Source organism: Falco peregrinus, chromosome 6 (genome assembly GCF_023634155.1).
Source record: "Falco peregrinus isolate bFalPer1 chromosome 6, bFalPer1.pri, whole genome shotgun sequence".
Classification (NCBI taxonomy): Eukaryota; Metazoa; Chordata; class Aves; order Falconiformes; family Falconidae; genus Falco; species Falco peregrinus.
The window spans coordinates 17,436,436-17,451,898 of NC_073726.1; the positions used below are offsets into that span (position 1 = coordinate 17,436,436).

The following is a 15,463-nucleotide window of genomic DNA, read 5'->3' on the forward strand; positions in this document are numbered from 1 at the left end:
ACTTGTGCTCTCTAGGAGGTTTTAAAGCAATCCAATGCTGAAAGTATTTGAAACTAGTCAACAGAGCTTGTGTGCATCATTCTGATCACTGTCACATTTGCACTGGTACTAGAAAATATATATTACATTTTATAATGCACCAATATAATTTTGTGGTACTTTAGGACTTGGATCAACATTATTTAACGACTTTGAGAGTAAGAAGCAGGCCTTCAGTGGGCTGTATTTAAGGTTTCAGTATGTTTCTAGGGCAAATTAAAGAAGTTCTAAAGCAAGGAAGAAGCTGACTAGTTTTATTTTTTTTTAATCTATTAAAAAAATAATTGGAGGGTACAAGCTGTAGGGAATTTCTTTCAGGATGTTTAGGAAAAGATAGACCTATTGTCTTATGTTTATCCAGGGCTATATTTTATATTGCAAGATGAGTAGTTACAGAAGAACATTGCATATGTGTATTTTGATTTGAAGATACTTCCTTATTCTCCAGTATCACTCAAACTCATGCATTCATGATATTTGCTCATCATAATTCATGTGTCTGTAAGAGGATTTGTATTCTTTTAGCCCGAGGTAAACATGCTCAACCGCCTGGTTTTAGTTGGCATGCTTCCTTAGCTAAAATTAAGACAAAAGTTCTTGCAAATGCCTAGATATTACTGAGTTATAATAAATTCCCAGTAGATAATCATACTTGCTGTCTTCCAAGCCAGCCTTCATTTTGTTTTTTAATGCTATTGTAAGTTGTGTATTGAGTAGTTGTTTTCTTTTGAGGACAGCAGAATAAAAGGATTTACCAAACTCTCTGAAAATCTGAACACTGCGGTGATATTCAGACCCTCTAAATAATTTATTGAGAGCACAGCCAACAATATGAAATTTTCATGTATGGGTATCAAACAGGCAACCTCACATAAACTTGAAAAGGCATGAAAAATAAGATTAGGCTCCAAAACGGAGGTCAATATTCTCAGGCTTAGAGTAATAAAAAGGTAATCACAGTAACGTTTAATCTCTTTTTAAGAAAAACCTTATGCTGGCACATTTCATAGAAGCATGACAAAATCTGAATTTGAAACTTAATAAGGAAATTGATGGTTGCTGAATAAGGATACATTTCCAACATAGACCAGTGACCAGGCTTGCTTCATTGGTTTTGTAGCTGATGAGGTCTAGGAATGGCCATCATCTCTTCCTATCTGCTCCTGGGACTTCGGATAAGAGAAATAATACAGTATGGCTGGCAAAATAAGTTTCACAATTATTCATGTACATGCTGTCAAAGTATATGTTTCCAGCTGTTTTGTTATGCTACTAGCTCATATTGACAGTATTTTGTTGTGCAAGAGGTGCATTTTAACAAATAATATGATTGGGTTTGTGTATCTTAAACTATAAATGGCCATTTTCATTAATCTTTATAGAAAATGTTATTTAGATGATCATTCTTGTTTTGGCTATAATACACGATATAATTCTGTGGTTGAATGTGGACTGTTGGTGGCTTCTGCTAGACAGCATTTTTAGAAACATAGTTGTTATACATTTTTGTGAAACAGACTTTGTTTCATATCCAGATTATTGGTTTGACTGATTAAACTTCATTAATGCTGTTCAGGGCTCGCTCTGTAAATTATCGAATGTAGTAACAGACATTTTCTGATACCCTTTGGAGCTTCTTGGTACTGCAGCAGTGCTTGCTAAGTTGCTAAGTGTTAACAATATGTTTGGCATAACGCAAGAAAGAAGATACAGTCAGTCATTATCTCTAATGTTCTCAGGTGAGCTCCGGGTACACTAGGATGTTTAATTCCTGCTCAGCTCCCTCTGATGCAGGCAATAGTTGGGCATCTAAACAGAAGTTGGGTAATTCGGTTACTCTGTGTGAGTGGCTTTTGGTGGGATTCATTGCAGTTTAGCCATCTTCAGCGTTGACAGCTACAGCTGAGCTTTACTGTCTAGGCTCCCTTTATTGCCAGTGGGGAGAATCGGGCATTTCTCCAGTGTGATTCATCTGGCCTGTTTTAGACATCAACATTAGGGTGAGATTTACAGGCTCAATGGTGTGACATAAATAGATATGATGTTCTCGGGAGCTTTATATAGCAGTAGCACATACTCATTGGGCCACTGACTGAAACCTCCATCTCCTCCTTCCAAGGAGGCTGCCCCAACCGTGGGAATAGAGAACAAGCCTCTCTTGGCCAGCTTTTCCGATACAAAATGCAATGCCTGCAGCTGAGGGACAGTGGCCAGGCCACACAGACAGTGGGGTTTAAAATATTTTAGGATATTTGCTGGGGAAATTCAGGTTTGAATCCTCTTACCTAGGTTGACAGCCTTAATTACCCATCTGTTGGTTAGGAAGCAGGCTGCTATGGCAGTAGCCAGCCTTATCCCTCTTCTGCCAGGTCTCTGGCCTGTGCCAATGTGTTTGGTGATGCCAGGTGGAACAAAGTACCTTGCTGTTCAATGTGGCCAAGTTTCTGGTGGCTTTAGGTATGGTCAGAAACATTTTTAAGTTGGGGATTTTGATGCATGAGAAGTCAGGCTCTTGGGTCCAATATTAGGACCATGCACTTGTTTTAGGTGCCGGTGTGTGTTCACAGGTCTAACCATTGGACTCCACTTCTAGTGAGGTGCAGGCTCTGAAGCATCTCGGACCCTATTAAAAATGTGACCAATCTTTTGTAGTTTAGGAATATAAGAATAAACACTACTTTATATTACTGCTGATGTCACTGTCACTATTTTGTTATGAACTTTCAAGAAGATATTATAAGTAGTGTCTCTGCAAATAGTTCTTTCCTGAGGCTGATAGGCTACTCTTTGCATCAATGACAAATGATGTCTCTGTATCGTGTTACTGACATCTTGCCACACATCTGCAATCTATTTTCAGTTCTCTGTTGCTCATTACCAATTTAGGAAAGGAATTGAAAAGCTATGGAGACAAAGAGATTTGATGGAGCATGGGGCAGAACCACTGAAACTAGTACTGTAATGCAAAGCGATACCAGATCTGAGTTTAAGCTGTCTCAAGCAAGATTCAAAACCTGTGCGGTTTTACTTCCCTCATCCCAAGAGCTGTAGGTAACTGGAGTTATTGGTGAAGGCCTCGCAGGTTGGTGAAGATGCTGTTCAACACTCCATCACTCCACTTTCCAGAAAAGCTCACTGGTGTGCTCTTGTGGATTTAGTACTTTGACATGCACTTTAGAAAACCATTACTTAAGTGAGAATGCTTTCAGAGTGCTGTCCCTCGCCCTTGTCTGTTTATTTGTGTGCTGAAATGCCTTTCTGTCTTGTTTTCTCCCACCTACCTGGGGAAAATCAAAACCAGTATGACTAAGAATCCCATAGGTTTTCTGCTTTTTTTTTTTTTTTTTTTTTTTTTTTTTTCCTGGATGAGGTGTAGACCTGTGAGTCACACTGTTCTCTGGTATCTGTCTGGCATTCATATTTGAAATTTTTGTGTAATTATGAATTTCTGGATTTTGGTTTCTTTTGAAAGCAAAGTATTTCTGCAAGCAGTAAAAGTTAGTTTGATGCCAATATATGTCAGTAGTAGTTTGGTTGTTTTTTTTTTAATTCCTCCTTTTTTAACTAATAAGGTTTTTAGTGCAATTAAGTGTATACAGTTTCTGAATTCTTGTTGCAATGCATACTCCACCACTAATTTACAAGGACTTTTATCAGCACACTACTTTGAATTTATATGTCTAAAATTCTACCTGAGTATTTATAGATAGCTTATCACTGTGGTGCCTAAACAGCGTACCTTTAAATAAGGCATCGAAGCTTATTATGTCCTTACTAGCAATTTAATCTGTAGCTGACATTTCAAGGGTGGTCTGGTATTTTAAGGATTTGGGCTTAGTATTGTCTGTGCCCTGTAAGACAGCACTACATGCTGGGATGGGTTTACACTTGTGCTGCTTGTGTTTGGCATTGCATGATGGTAGCATAAAGGCACCATTGCCTAAAAGAGAGGACCAGCTTGGGAAGGGACAAAGAACATCTTCCCTGTGTTTAATTATGTCTTGCACAAAACCCTTCCCAACTTGCCGGGAATGAAGGTAATGAGCCCAGAAATCCACTCTGGGGGCACCACCTCGTTTCTACTTTTAAAGCCATTGCGAGCAAAGCCACAGAGGGAGAATTTGAACAGGGAACAGCCCAGTGTGGGCTTTTGATCAGGTCATGTTGGCTAAGAGATGCTGAGATGCAGATGGCCGTGGCACATGCTGCTGCTGGAGTGCCTCACACTTACAGGGCTGCTGTTCATTCCTCCGTCTCTGAACCAGCAAGGCTGGTGCCAGGGGCAGCATTACTGTGGGGAAACTTCTCACCAGTCCTGGTGGTGTGGTGGGAATGTGCTAATGGCAGAGCTGTCTCTGCTCTGCCTGGTGCAATGAGCTGGTCCCTCTCTCAGCTGCGGGGAGAACGTGCACCACCACATGACAATTCTGCATGAGGTGGTAGCACACTATATACCGGGTGGTTTTAAACAAGTGACAGTAGTTGTCAGATGCTGGTCAGAGAGATGATGTTTAGGAGCGGTGACTGGAGAGGGTGCATTAGCTTTGATGTGCCTGTTGTTATCCTCCTGACATGTTGTCTGCCAAGCGCCTACAGGATCGGCATGGGTATGGTTTAAACAAACCCAGTACTAGCTGATGAGGCAGCAGAAGATGAGATTCAGAGGATGGAGTGTCTCTGTGCTGGTCTCCTGGGTGAATCCTCCAGTTTGTTCAGGAGTCAGTTCTTCCTGATCTTTTGAACTGTGTAAGGGAAGTCATGGTTTGCATGCAAGCATGTGAGCTTGGGTGGTCCCAAAGACACTGCCTTCAGATTGCATTTCTGCTGTGGACTGTTTTAGGAAGTGCTGAGGTCTGCTTGGCTCTGAATGTAGCGTAATGATTACAGTCTTTGCTGTATTTGATGTTATCCTCCATTTCTTTCCGTAGTCTCCTGTGAAAGCCACGATGCTGTGAAACAGAGGTCTGTCTGAACAGTGCCATTTACACACCTGACTTGCATTACCTAGGGGCTGATACATTTTTTGAGGAGTCAAGCAGGAAAAAAAATAATACTTTAGTATAAACAATTTATTTCCTAAGAGAAAGGTTTCCAGCCATGGCTCAGGTGTGCAATGATGCAGTATTACAGTATTATAAGGAACTGGCTTTGATCTTGAGAAAAACCTGGAAAAGTGCCTGTCCTTGCTTTGATGCAGGGAAGTCTCATTTGAGGAAGTCTGCTTTCTGTGGTGATCCCATTTCACATATCAAAAATACTTTTTCTTCATGGTATATGGTATACAAAAGCGCAGTTTTACACTGCAACTGTGTGTCTTGACTCACATAAACAGTATACAGGGCTTCAAAGATTTTTGCCTTTATTAGTTTTTTCTTGAACTCTGTTATATCTCTGCTCATGCTGTTTCATGTGTCATATCTATATGTGTATGTCTAGTCCTTTTCCTTGCCTTAAAGTTTTTTAACTCTGTGACTGTCATCAACAGCAGCTGCAGATTTTGTGGAATTTCTGCATGTATCAGTCCTCTTAGTGACATTTAGCTAAAGTTGAAGAGCAGATGCATTTGGGTAAGACCTGCTACTGACAGGTATCTCCTGAGATGATTCTCTTCCTCCACCTAGCAGACTTTTTGCATTTACAGTTTAGAGGCATTGACTGTGCTTTGAATATTTTGAGTATCAGTCAAAATCCAGCTGTTTCTTCAGAGAGTAAATCAGTCCCTCAAGAGAATGTAAGGCAAATTTTATGCAATTGCTTACATAGATGAATAGATTTCCCTAATACTACACAGTATATAACACTGGAAACAGGGAAAATCATGTTCTTAAGAATAGTATGAATTTCTTAGAAATACCTGAATAGAACTGCAGTTCAAAACCCAGTTTGTCTTTCCTCTTATGCTGCTGCGTCCACCTGTGGTATGATTTCAGCAGCATCTTTGCCAGCCGCCTCCTTCCTGACCTGCTTCCTCCTTGAGGCATGTCAGCTCCTGGCATTACCAGAGGCACTGCTGTTCCTTTCCCCATGGGAGGCACCAACTTTCAGAAATCTGTTCATGGGAAGTGCAAGGCATCTCCGGTGAGAGGCTGCCACATGCTCTCTGTTAAGGAAATAACACCCCAAAGCTCCCCAGAGGTGCATGGCATTGGCAGGATGAGGCCAGCCTGTGTGCTCACTTGGCTGGTCCCTGTAGCAACTCCAGGCAAAGCAGCATGTGTGTGCTAAGTGTGCAGGGAGTTTGTCAGCCACCTTCCATGATTTTTTGCTGGAAAATTGAACAGGGGGGGTGGCATCATGATTCTCAGAAATACAGCTGTTTGTGACCACAACCACTGTACAGAAAGAAGAGTAGGGCAAAGTGGCACTAGAGGTTACTTCTGTGGTATTTCCTAGCCCTGATCAGTTTATTTTGTAAAATCATCCCATGAAAAAAAAAATTAAGTTACCCACCTATGTATTCTGATCTATGTGACTGGTGGACAAGAAGGTTTCATATCACTCATGCAAACACTGCTTGATTCAGGAGGTGGAGTAAGAGCTGTGTAGCAGGTTGCCATTGTGGCTGTTGACCAGCATGTGAGGCTGACCCACAACCTCACTGTTGGGTTTTACAGGTGCTCTTGCATCTGGTCTCTCCCCCTCAGTGTCTGAGTCCCTTGTACTGAACATTTCCAGTTTTCAGGCCACAGCTACAGATCCTGCCTCTGCATTTTCATCACCTCTCTGCTGCTTTGCCCAGCAATAGCCCCTCTCCCCCATCGCTCTCTTTTTTAATTTTTTTTTCTCCAAAAGGTGTCTCTTCCCCTATTTTCTGTACTGGTTCCAGTGTTACCACCTTCCCTGCCCTAGTAGACTCACTGTCCTCTTGCCCTCAGGCCTGCTTTTGTGTCTCCTAAGTTTAAGCTGCTGGGAATGGTGCTGACCAAACTTTAGGAGCAACTTCATTTTTGTGATATTTTGTACATTTCCCAGCTTTTTGAGAAGAGGGATTCTGCTGAATTGATGTTTTCTCATGAGGCTTCTGAGTTTTTTTTTATAAAGATCCTTCTCTTTTCCCCGTTCTTTCCAACCAACAGACATGACTTTCTGATTTAAAACACTGAGAAGCTTCTCAGATCAAAACATCTTTGGAAATGGTATCTTCACAAAGCACTTCTATCAAAGCAGTATAGCTGGACTCAAATGTATTGCATGGGATTTTTTTCAGTGAGCTCTATTAGTCAGCAAGTGTTCTAAGACTGCTAAATGAGGACAGAATCTCCAGAAATATTTAGATGCTAAAAATGAAAATGTCTCTGAGCCTGTGTAAGCTCTGGGTGTTTGTGTATATATGTATTATATATATGTAAAATATAATTTGTCCAGACTTGGAGAACAGCACTTTCATTTCAGAGTGGAAGAACTGCTGAAAGCAGAGGACACTGGAATTTTTTCAGTCAGGGCAACACAACGTTTTCCTCTAACCTCATCTCAGAAATGAATGAAGTGTTTTGACTGAAATTTCTTCCCCTATAAATAATTAAATCAGACTGAGGCATACGCTTCCATTAAAAAAAAAAAAAAAAAAAAAAAAAAGACCCAAAAAGCCCAAGAGGGTAAAAACTGGCAAAGATATCAGGAACTGAAAGTGGAAGGAAACGTTGGGCATCTTTAAAGTAGCTGTTATCACCTTTGCCTCTAATATTTGCAGTATGCTGCTATTGCTTGGTCAGTAGGTTGTTCCCAGTGCAGCCCTGCTGTATTTCTTGGGAAGACGTTCTCAGTCCCTCTCTCTGGGCTATTTCAAGGCAACAGAGGGCTTCCTGCCTACCTCTGTGCCACGGGCTGCCTGCTCCCATGGGCTCTCTTACAAGCTCCTTTCTTCTCCCTGGGGTGAGGGGCTCCCTGCTTGCCCTGGTGCAGCAGCCAGGAGGGCTGGCATGGGGTGCCGCTCTGGGGGGTGGCGAGGTCTGGCACCCTCCATGCCTGGCTGAGCAGTCCCCAGTGATAGGAAGGGCTCCTCGCTTCTTCACTCACCCACATTTTCCTCCTAAGAAAGGGAGTTGGGGAGGATGGAGCAGAGCTTGATTGGACTTGTCGATGAGACCCACTGCTCTGTTGCCCACTGGGTGCTATGGGGCAGGCAGTGGGGCTGTGCCAGAGCCCTCCTTGCCTGCCCAGCCCTGGGTGCTCCATGTCTCTGTGCCCCTCCAGGTGTTTTCCAAGGTCCAGGTGGGTCTTGGTGCTGGTCCTTGCTCCTGAAGCATCAGATACTTGGCATTGACTACATATGGCATGAACCAGTGTAAAGGCAGAAACAAAACCTGGTGGAGGGGACCTCGCAGAAATCTTGTTGCTCTTGGAAGAAGCTGAGAACCCTCAGTAACAAGCCCTAGTCCCTACGTAAAATCACAGCCCTGTTACTGGGCTGTACATTAGCACAGCTTTCCTGTTCTTGGTCATTAACACTTGGCATGGTGTGTGTTTTCTTTCATTTTATGGGAATTTGATGTATTTCACCACTGGGTAGAGGAAAAAAATAATCACTGAGAATGTCATGATTAATTTTTTTCCTCTTGAAGAACTATGAAATTATTCTGAAATGTATGACACGTGTATAATAAAAGCCTAGTGCTCTGTTTTTTAAAAATGTGCTAGAGGTGTTCTGCAGTTTCCCAGAGGCTTAATGAGGGAGCCATACTGTGTTGGAAATTTTTCAACAATAAAAATTGACCTATTACATGCTCATGTAAAATGAGGGTTGACAATCGCACAAATATGTCCAAAATCAAATACAGGCATTGTAAAATATCACTTCTTTCCCACAGAGAAACCGGTCACCTGTTCACAGTAGGATTTTGCATTATATCCTATTCGGTAAAGAATAAGATGCTTCCCCACAGGGAAACAAAATGGCAGCAAAGTACTGGCCCAGTGCCCTTCTATCAATGCTTTTCACTGGCTGTTTTGCCAAGTCTTCAAAAATAACACATAGGTCTATTTTTTCAACACATGTTTAGCCTCTTTGTCGGTTTAAAGGCACGAAAGGAAGAAAAGGTTCTGCATTATTCACCACTTCATCATGAAACACAGGAAAAATTAATTGTTTCCTTGTTTGATTTTCTTTTTCTCTCTGTAATACTGCTTTTATTTCTTAAAAATTCTGGTCTCTTTGGCTGTTCTTTTAACATATATATCAGAGGTGGCCTCTTAAAAATTGAGCATATGGCTCTGAACCTGCACCTGCGTTCAGGGAAACGTCTATTGCAAAACACTGAAATTAAGAACAGAAAAGTTGGATTCAGGAATTATTCAGCATACTGCTGAATAATCAAAGAAAGAAAGATAATTAAATATAAAGAGTTGAAGAATAAATTAAACATGGTAAATATTGCTCCTCTGTCCAGAACAAATTAAGCCACTGTCAACATTTGTATATTCTTTAGATATTTAACAGTAAGTTTAAGCCAATGGGTACCCCAGAGGAATCACTAAATTGTTTGGGATTTAAAAAGCCCAGCTGTTTCACTGCTGAATGTCTACCGCCAGTGAGTGTACTAGCAATCCCCTCACAGTACCTTACTTCATTTCCCCAGCCAGTCGCTGGCTCATGATGTTCCCAGCAAGACGGAGCAATGTGTGGAGGTGGAATGTGATGTAGCGAGAGATCAGAGTTTATCAGCAATCCCTGTCAAGCACCGAACTCAATGCATTAAGCAGGGGGGAAAGGATTAAAGTATGAAAGCAGAACCAGCGTGATAACTAAGGCCTTGATCCATCTTCAGTATACGAGGCTACAGGTCATGAGACTCTTCTTCAGCAGGGAGATATTTTTTTTTGTGTGGATCTCTTTGCAGGTTCTTTGCCCTTCATAATGGAGTCTAAAGGGAATCTTATATGGTAGGCCATAGATTTGCAATACAGTTTATCCGCATTTAAATAAATATCAGTAAAGATTGTAGAAAAACATGATGTTAGTGTAGAAAAGGATATTAGGCATTAGATGTAGAAAAGGGTGATATTATACAGGCAAAGGTGAGGAGAGAAAGAGAATCAAATTTACTTCATTGATAAGCTCATCATTTTTTCATAGTTTCCTAGTTCTGATTTTCAGTTCAGAGGTGTGCAACCTAATGTTAGAATATTAAATTTAAAAAAATGGACAGGAGATTATTATGAAGCAAAGAAAGTTGTGTGCTGCTGTAGGATTAGAGAGGTTTTTCTGGCCATAGAAGATAGTGCATTTATATAATAGAAAAACCTAAACCTGTTAGTTAATTTAAGTCTTTCCAAGACAGAACGATTGAAGCTGATATTAAGAATACAATGATATGATCCAAAAGGTACCAAAGTAAAAATGTGAGAATGAGTGCGTGCAAGTAAATAAATATTGGAAGATTTGTCAATTCTAACAAAGAATCTATAGATTTCAGCCATACTTTAGATGTTATTTGGATGATTACTGCTAATATCTAAGAATCTCTTAAGAATACATTCAGGAATTATTGAAATACACATAATCTGTAGTGATTCAGATGCTCATATAATTTAAGTGTATAATACTGTAATATGCATGATGACCATAATATAGCACTCTATTTAGGTCCAGAAAGAACAATACCATAATACTGGTTATTTCATTGCTTTTACTATATTCTAACGTCATGACAATTACTTACAAGCCACATATTCCAATGCTATGTTTTACTAACTCATTGTGCATTTAGTGTTAGTACAGCAAAGGCAACTACCCAAGCAGTGATGGCCATGGCCATACTTTTGATGTTCATTTCGGATTCTGTTGTAATGCTCAGTTTGTGTCTGGTTCCTGCTGCAGATGATTATTGGTACAAGACTTCTGATTCATTTAGGAATAAAGCTGAGTCAAACACCAATAAATGCCAGTCATTTACTTCTAAAACAATACATTTTCTTCAGGTAAACCCTGAGGAAGTACAGGAGCATACTGAAAGTCAGCAGACACAACCTGAACACTGAACAAGTTGTTTGGGCAAATTACGTGGGCAAGCCAATTTACAGTCACTGTAGCGTCATAAGTATTGGGGGTGTTCAGTGGAATTTGCTGTACTGAATGACGGGATTTCATTCAAGGGCAAGAGTCTGCTCACAGAATTTGCATAGGTTCTTAAGTACTGCTTATAGATAATGACACATATTTTATTTCTCTCATTTCAGTGACTATTTCAACAAGTACCTTCTTTGATGGCTTACTGGTAACTGGGCTTTACACCTCTACCAGCGTTCAGGCTTCCCAGAGTGTTGGTGGTTCCAGTGCTTTTGGATTTGGTAAGTCCAGTGTAATTTACATTCTGCAACCCAGGGTGATGAACACTTAGTTGTACAGAGGACATCAATAACGACACAATTACTGAAACAGGTTATTTTAGACTGAGTAATCTACAATACATGGAAGCCGATGGGAGTTAATGAGATAAGGCAGTGGTGGGTTTTAGGCAGTTTTATTTCTGCCTCCATTTTCATCGTCTTTGGTTAACCTTGGTACTGGTGTACTGAACTCTACGAATTTTGAGAGAAAAGCCTCAGCAACTAAACTGGTTAAAATAGGCATTTCTAAATGGTGCGACATTTTGTATAAACTAAAGCATTTAGCCCAAAGCATCTAACTATTCTTGGGCTGAAAAACTGATTCCTTTGAGCTTATGTCAACCTACTTTTTCCATTCACTTAACAATAGCATCTTCCTTAAAATCAGAATCTTGGTCAAGGTATTTTATATAACCAATTATTTTCCATGTACGAGAAACAGAACTGTAGTAAAAGGGGTAGGACAGGTTTTGCACAATTATTATATACTTCAAGTTCTGCTGTAGCATTCAGCAGTAGCAGTCAGGCCAGCTATGTTAAGGACAAGAGATTTTTTTTTCAAAAGCACTTCTAAATTTGTGCAAGTGATTTACAGCTGTGCTTTCTGCAGTTTATTATTTGGTAACATTTTTTATATCCTTACAAATAATTGTAACAATTGTGTTCCTCCAGTTGGAGGAACTCGGTGACCCCTAACAAGCAATCTGGGGTGTAGGTACAAAAATAGTTGCCAGTTGTAGGGGACACCAACTGCACTGCACTTGCAGTAGCATGTTTAAATGTTCATTTGTCTGTTAGGGTTAAACTTCAGTACGTTCTTCTGATAATCTTTCATGGTAATTATCTGTAATGCATGTAAAACACAAACAGCCTGGGCATGTGAGTGTCATACAGTAGACATAACATTGGCTTGTAAATGAAAGAATGCAAAGTAAATAGCACATTATTTAAAACTGTATTGAGAAATAATTTGAGCAGGTCTTTGCCTCTGCAAATAATACCACTGATCGACCTCAAACCTTTTGTTCAGCCTTTCAAAGGCAACAGCACAGCTGCCACAGGTATTTCATGTCTTACACAAAATGCACTGAAAGATCCACTTTTCTGGAAGAAGCAGTACTACTGTTTCTCCTTTCCCACCACACTCTTTACAACCTGAGCAGGATCTGATGGAGTAAGCAAAATGGAAAGCACTTATCAATGTGAAATTTATGGGATGGTCAAGTTACTGGCAAGCTGTTATCTTGCCATAAAATAGGTCTTTCTTTGTGTTATGTCATTGGGGAGATCATGTCCCTGTATGACGGACTCGCTGGGCACAGTATACAGGTCATGTTTAATCACATCTAAATATTTAAGAATGAAAATCAAGTAAAATTTTAAGAACCTTAATAGCTTTGTGCATTTACAAAGTACGTCTGTATTTTTTCCTGAATTTGTATCTTCATCTGTAGAACAGGGCTCTTACAGTGGGTGTCTCACTAAGACAGATGTTAAAAGTAACATATGATTTGTGACAGGAAAAAAGACATGGCCTTTTTTTTTTTTTTAACTTGCCAAAGGTCATTTTCTTACTCTTGATGTATTACTTTGACCATTCAGTCACTGGTAAGATAACCAGTGACTAAATTGGTGACACATGTGTTCTGCAGACCAAAAGAAGATCCAGTCCTACAGGCTAGGAAAATGCAAAAGCCAAAGAGATGTAAAAAGTCACATGTGGTTGGAGCTACCTCATTTTGCTTATCAATACATCTTGCCCAGGGGAGGTCTGCTGCCCTGTCTTGAGTGTGCCTTCATCAATGTCAGAGAAAAACTGCTGCCATCTCTGACCTTTCTTTTGAACTTTCTTCAGGCAAACTGTAGGGTTAGTTGTTACAGTTGTTAGTTATGCAGCATTTTAAATACCCCCCTCATTTTGTTGTTTTTCTTTGCTAACTTGTAAGCTTCCATATATTGAAAGAAAACCAGTCTGAATGTTTCAAAAGGTCTGATGCTCTTGTACAGTGTATTTGCAGTCACAGTAAAAAGTCGAAAGTGAAGGAAAAATGGCAATGGCTTTTAAACTTAATGTCATACAAATGTTTGCTCCTTGATGTGTGGATGGCTCCCAGGACTGAAAACTACATAAGCTTTTCCTTTCTCTATGGTAAGAGATGTGAAGGCTGGCCTCTTCCAAAAAGCATTTAGCATGCAAATGATAGCTTTTTAAAATGATTTGGCATCTTTAAAGAATAACAGTATTTTAAAATCTAACATCTATAGTAGAAAAAGAGAGTGGTCTCTACAACATTTAGTAGCTTATTAAATAAAATAATAGGTGGGCATGGCATTGTTTCATCTTCCAAAGAAAACGTAAGCGCTTTCTGCAGAAACTCTGGATCCATCTGTTGTGTCTTTATTTCTAATTAGCAAAGAAGTTGCTCCTCCTTTCTAGTAAGTGATCGTGATGTTAATTTTAGATTTAGCTTCTGGAAATATTTTTTTTTTTTAAATGTTGAGGACTATGTCAGATTTAGAGACCTCAAATCAAAGATTTAGGTGGTTTATCATAGATTAGATGGGAGGGCCAAAGCTGGCCCTTTAAAACCTGAAGATAGCAGTATTCTGCAATTGGGTTGATAATGGTTGCTTACAGAGCAGGGAAGAATATTTTTTCTCACTTGAATATTACCATTGAAATGCTCTTGTCTGTGTTACACAGGAGGTCACGCTAGATTATTATAATCTTCCAGCCTGCCCTGACAATATGAAGTCTTCCCAACATACATATATCTGTCTCTTGTGCCATAAGTTACTGTGGTGTGGCTACAATTATCTTTTAATTACCCAATTTATGAAGTGACTTGATGCAGACACAATCATTATCAGTTATCACAGTTAGTTAGCAGTGTGAAGAATCTTGAAGAAAAAAAGATAAAAAACATTAGTGCTAACAGAGTTAATTCTAAGGCTTATGTTTTCTTTCTTTTTCGGTATATATTGTATAGCCAGAGAAATAGTTCCTGGTTTCCTCTGTGGGATTACACTGACATGAAACTTGCTAAAATTTTTATTTTGGAAGCCTTCTAACAACTCTTTTTAGGGAGAAATGTGTGAGCTTTTGGGGATAAAACTTAACAGTGGTCATAAATATTACACTTGTCCTAAGCTGAACCATTGTCTGGGGTCAGGTTAAGGTAAAACTAAAACTGTAAAGCTGAAAACAGAACTGGGATAAAACATAAATTTGTAGTTGAAACTTCACTAACCAAGCTGTGAGGATCCTTTAGCAAAGAGATGATCCTTAAATCTAGCTTTTAAGAATAGTGTTTCTTTCTTCATTAGATCCCTTGATACAACAGATACCCTAAGCTACATCTCTCCAGTAAAATTTCCATTCTCCTCATCAATGTGGTGCATACCCCACAGTGTGGGTTCGTTTCCACATCCTTCAGCATTGCCTGCTGAATGCTGAAGAGCAGTCCCATTTTTCATCCCCCCCGCTTTCTCAAGCCATACTGATACCCCTCAGTGTCATTCACAGCCTGTCTCTCTCTGGAGACGCGTTTTGGACTCCTGTGGCATCTCTCCATCACTTAGTGTTCTTCCCTTCTGCTTTTGACTGTGACGGTCCTTGCTGGTGTTCGGCCTTTTTTTGACATCTTAGATCATCTACTGGCTATGGTTTGAGTTTTATCAGCCCACCAGGGCTAACCTCCCATATAGTCAGGATGCCCATACAGTCATTTAGGGGCTCTAACTGCTTGATTTATTCCAAATATGTAAGAGGAAAGTGGGAAACTAGAGTACTGAAATACATGTTAGAAAGCTGCACGTGCAGTGGTGGGTTTGATGGGAATGATTGCTAGCAAATGAGTTTAAGGATAAATGGGTTTGGTGGGTGGTAGGGTTACCAGTCTGTAACTTGGGATAAGTGAGAAAACACAGCTCAGCTTCTCCAAAGCCATGCGCGCTGCAAAGCAAGGAACGCAGTAGCAGTTCTACAATTAAAGGAGAAGATTACAGCATAATCCCTCAGCAGTGATAAGGAGTGCTGTGTGCTGAGGACCTGAATCTGTCTCATTACACAGGATGGTCCCAGCTGACAGGCTGGTTG

At 40.1% G+C, this 15,463-nt stretch overlaps 1 protein-coding gene across 2 annotated transcripts in view; it reads left to right on the top strand.

Moving 5' to 3' along the window:
• The window catches only part of RELN (reelin), a 298,010-nt gene that overhangs the window by 37,963 nt on the left and 244,584 nt on the right, over positions 1-15,463 (top strand). For both annotated transcript variants that reach the window (XM_055807624.1, XM_055807623.1), the window contains exon 2: positions 11,215-11,325. In XM_055807624.1, the coding sequence (XP_055663599.1) occupies positions 11,215-11,325 (111 nt within the window). The remainder of the gene's footprint in view (positions 1-11,214; positions 11,326-15,463) is intronic.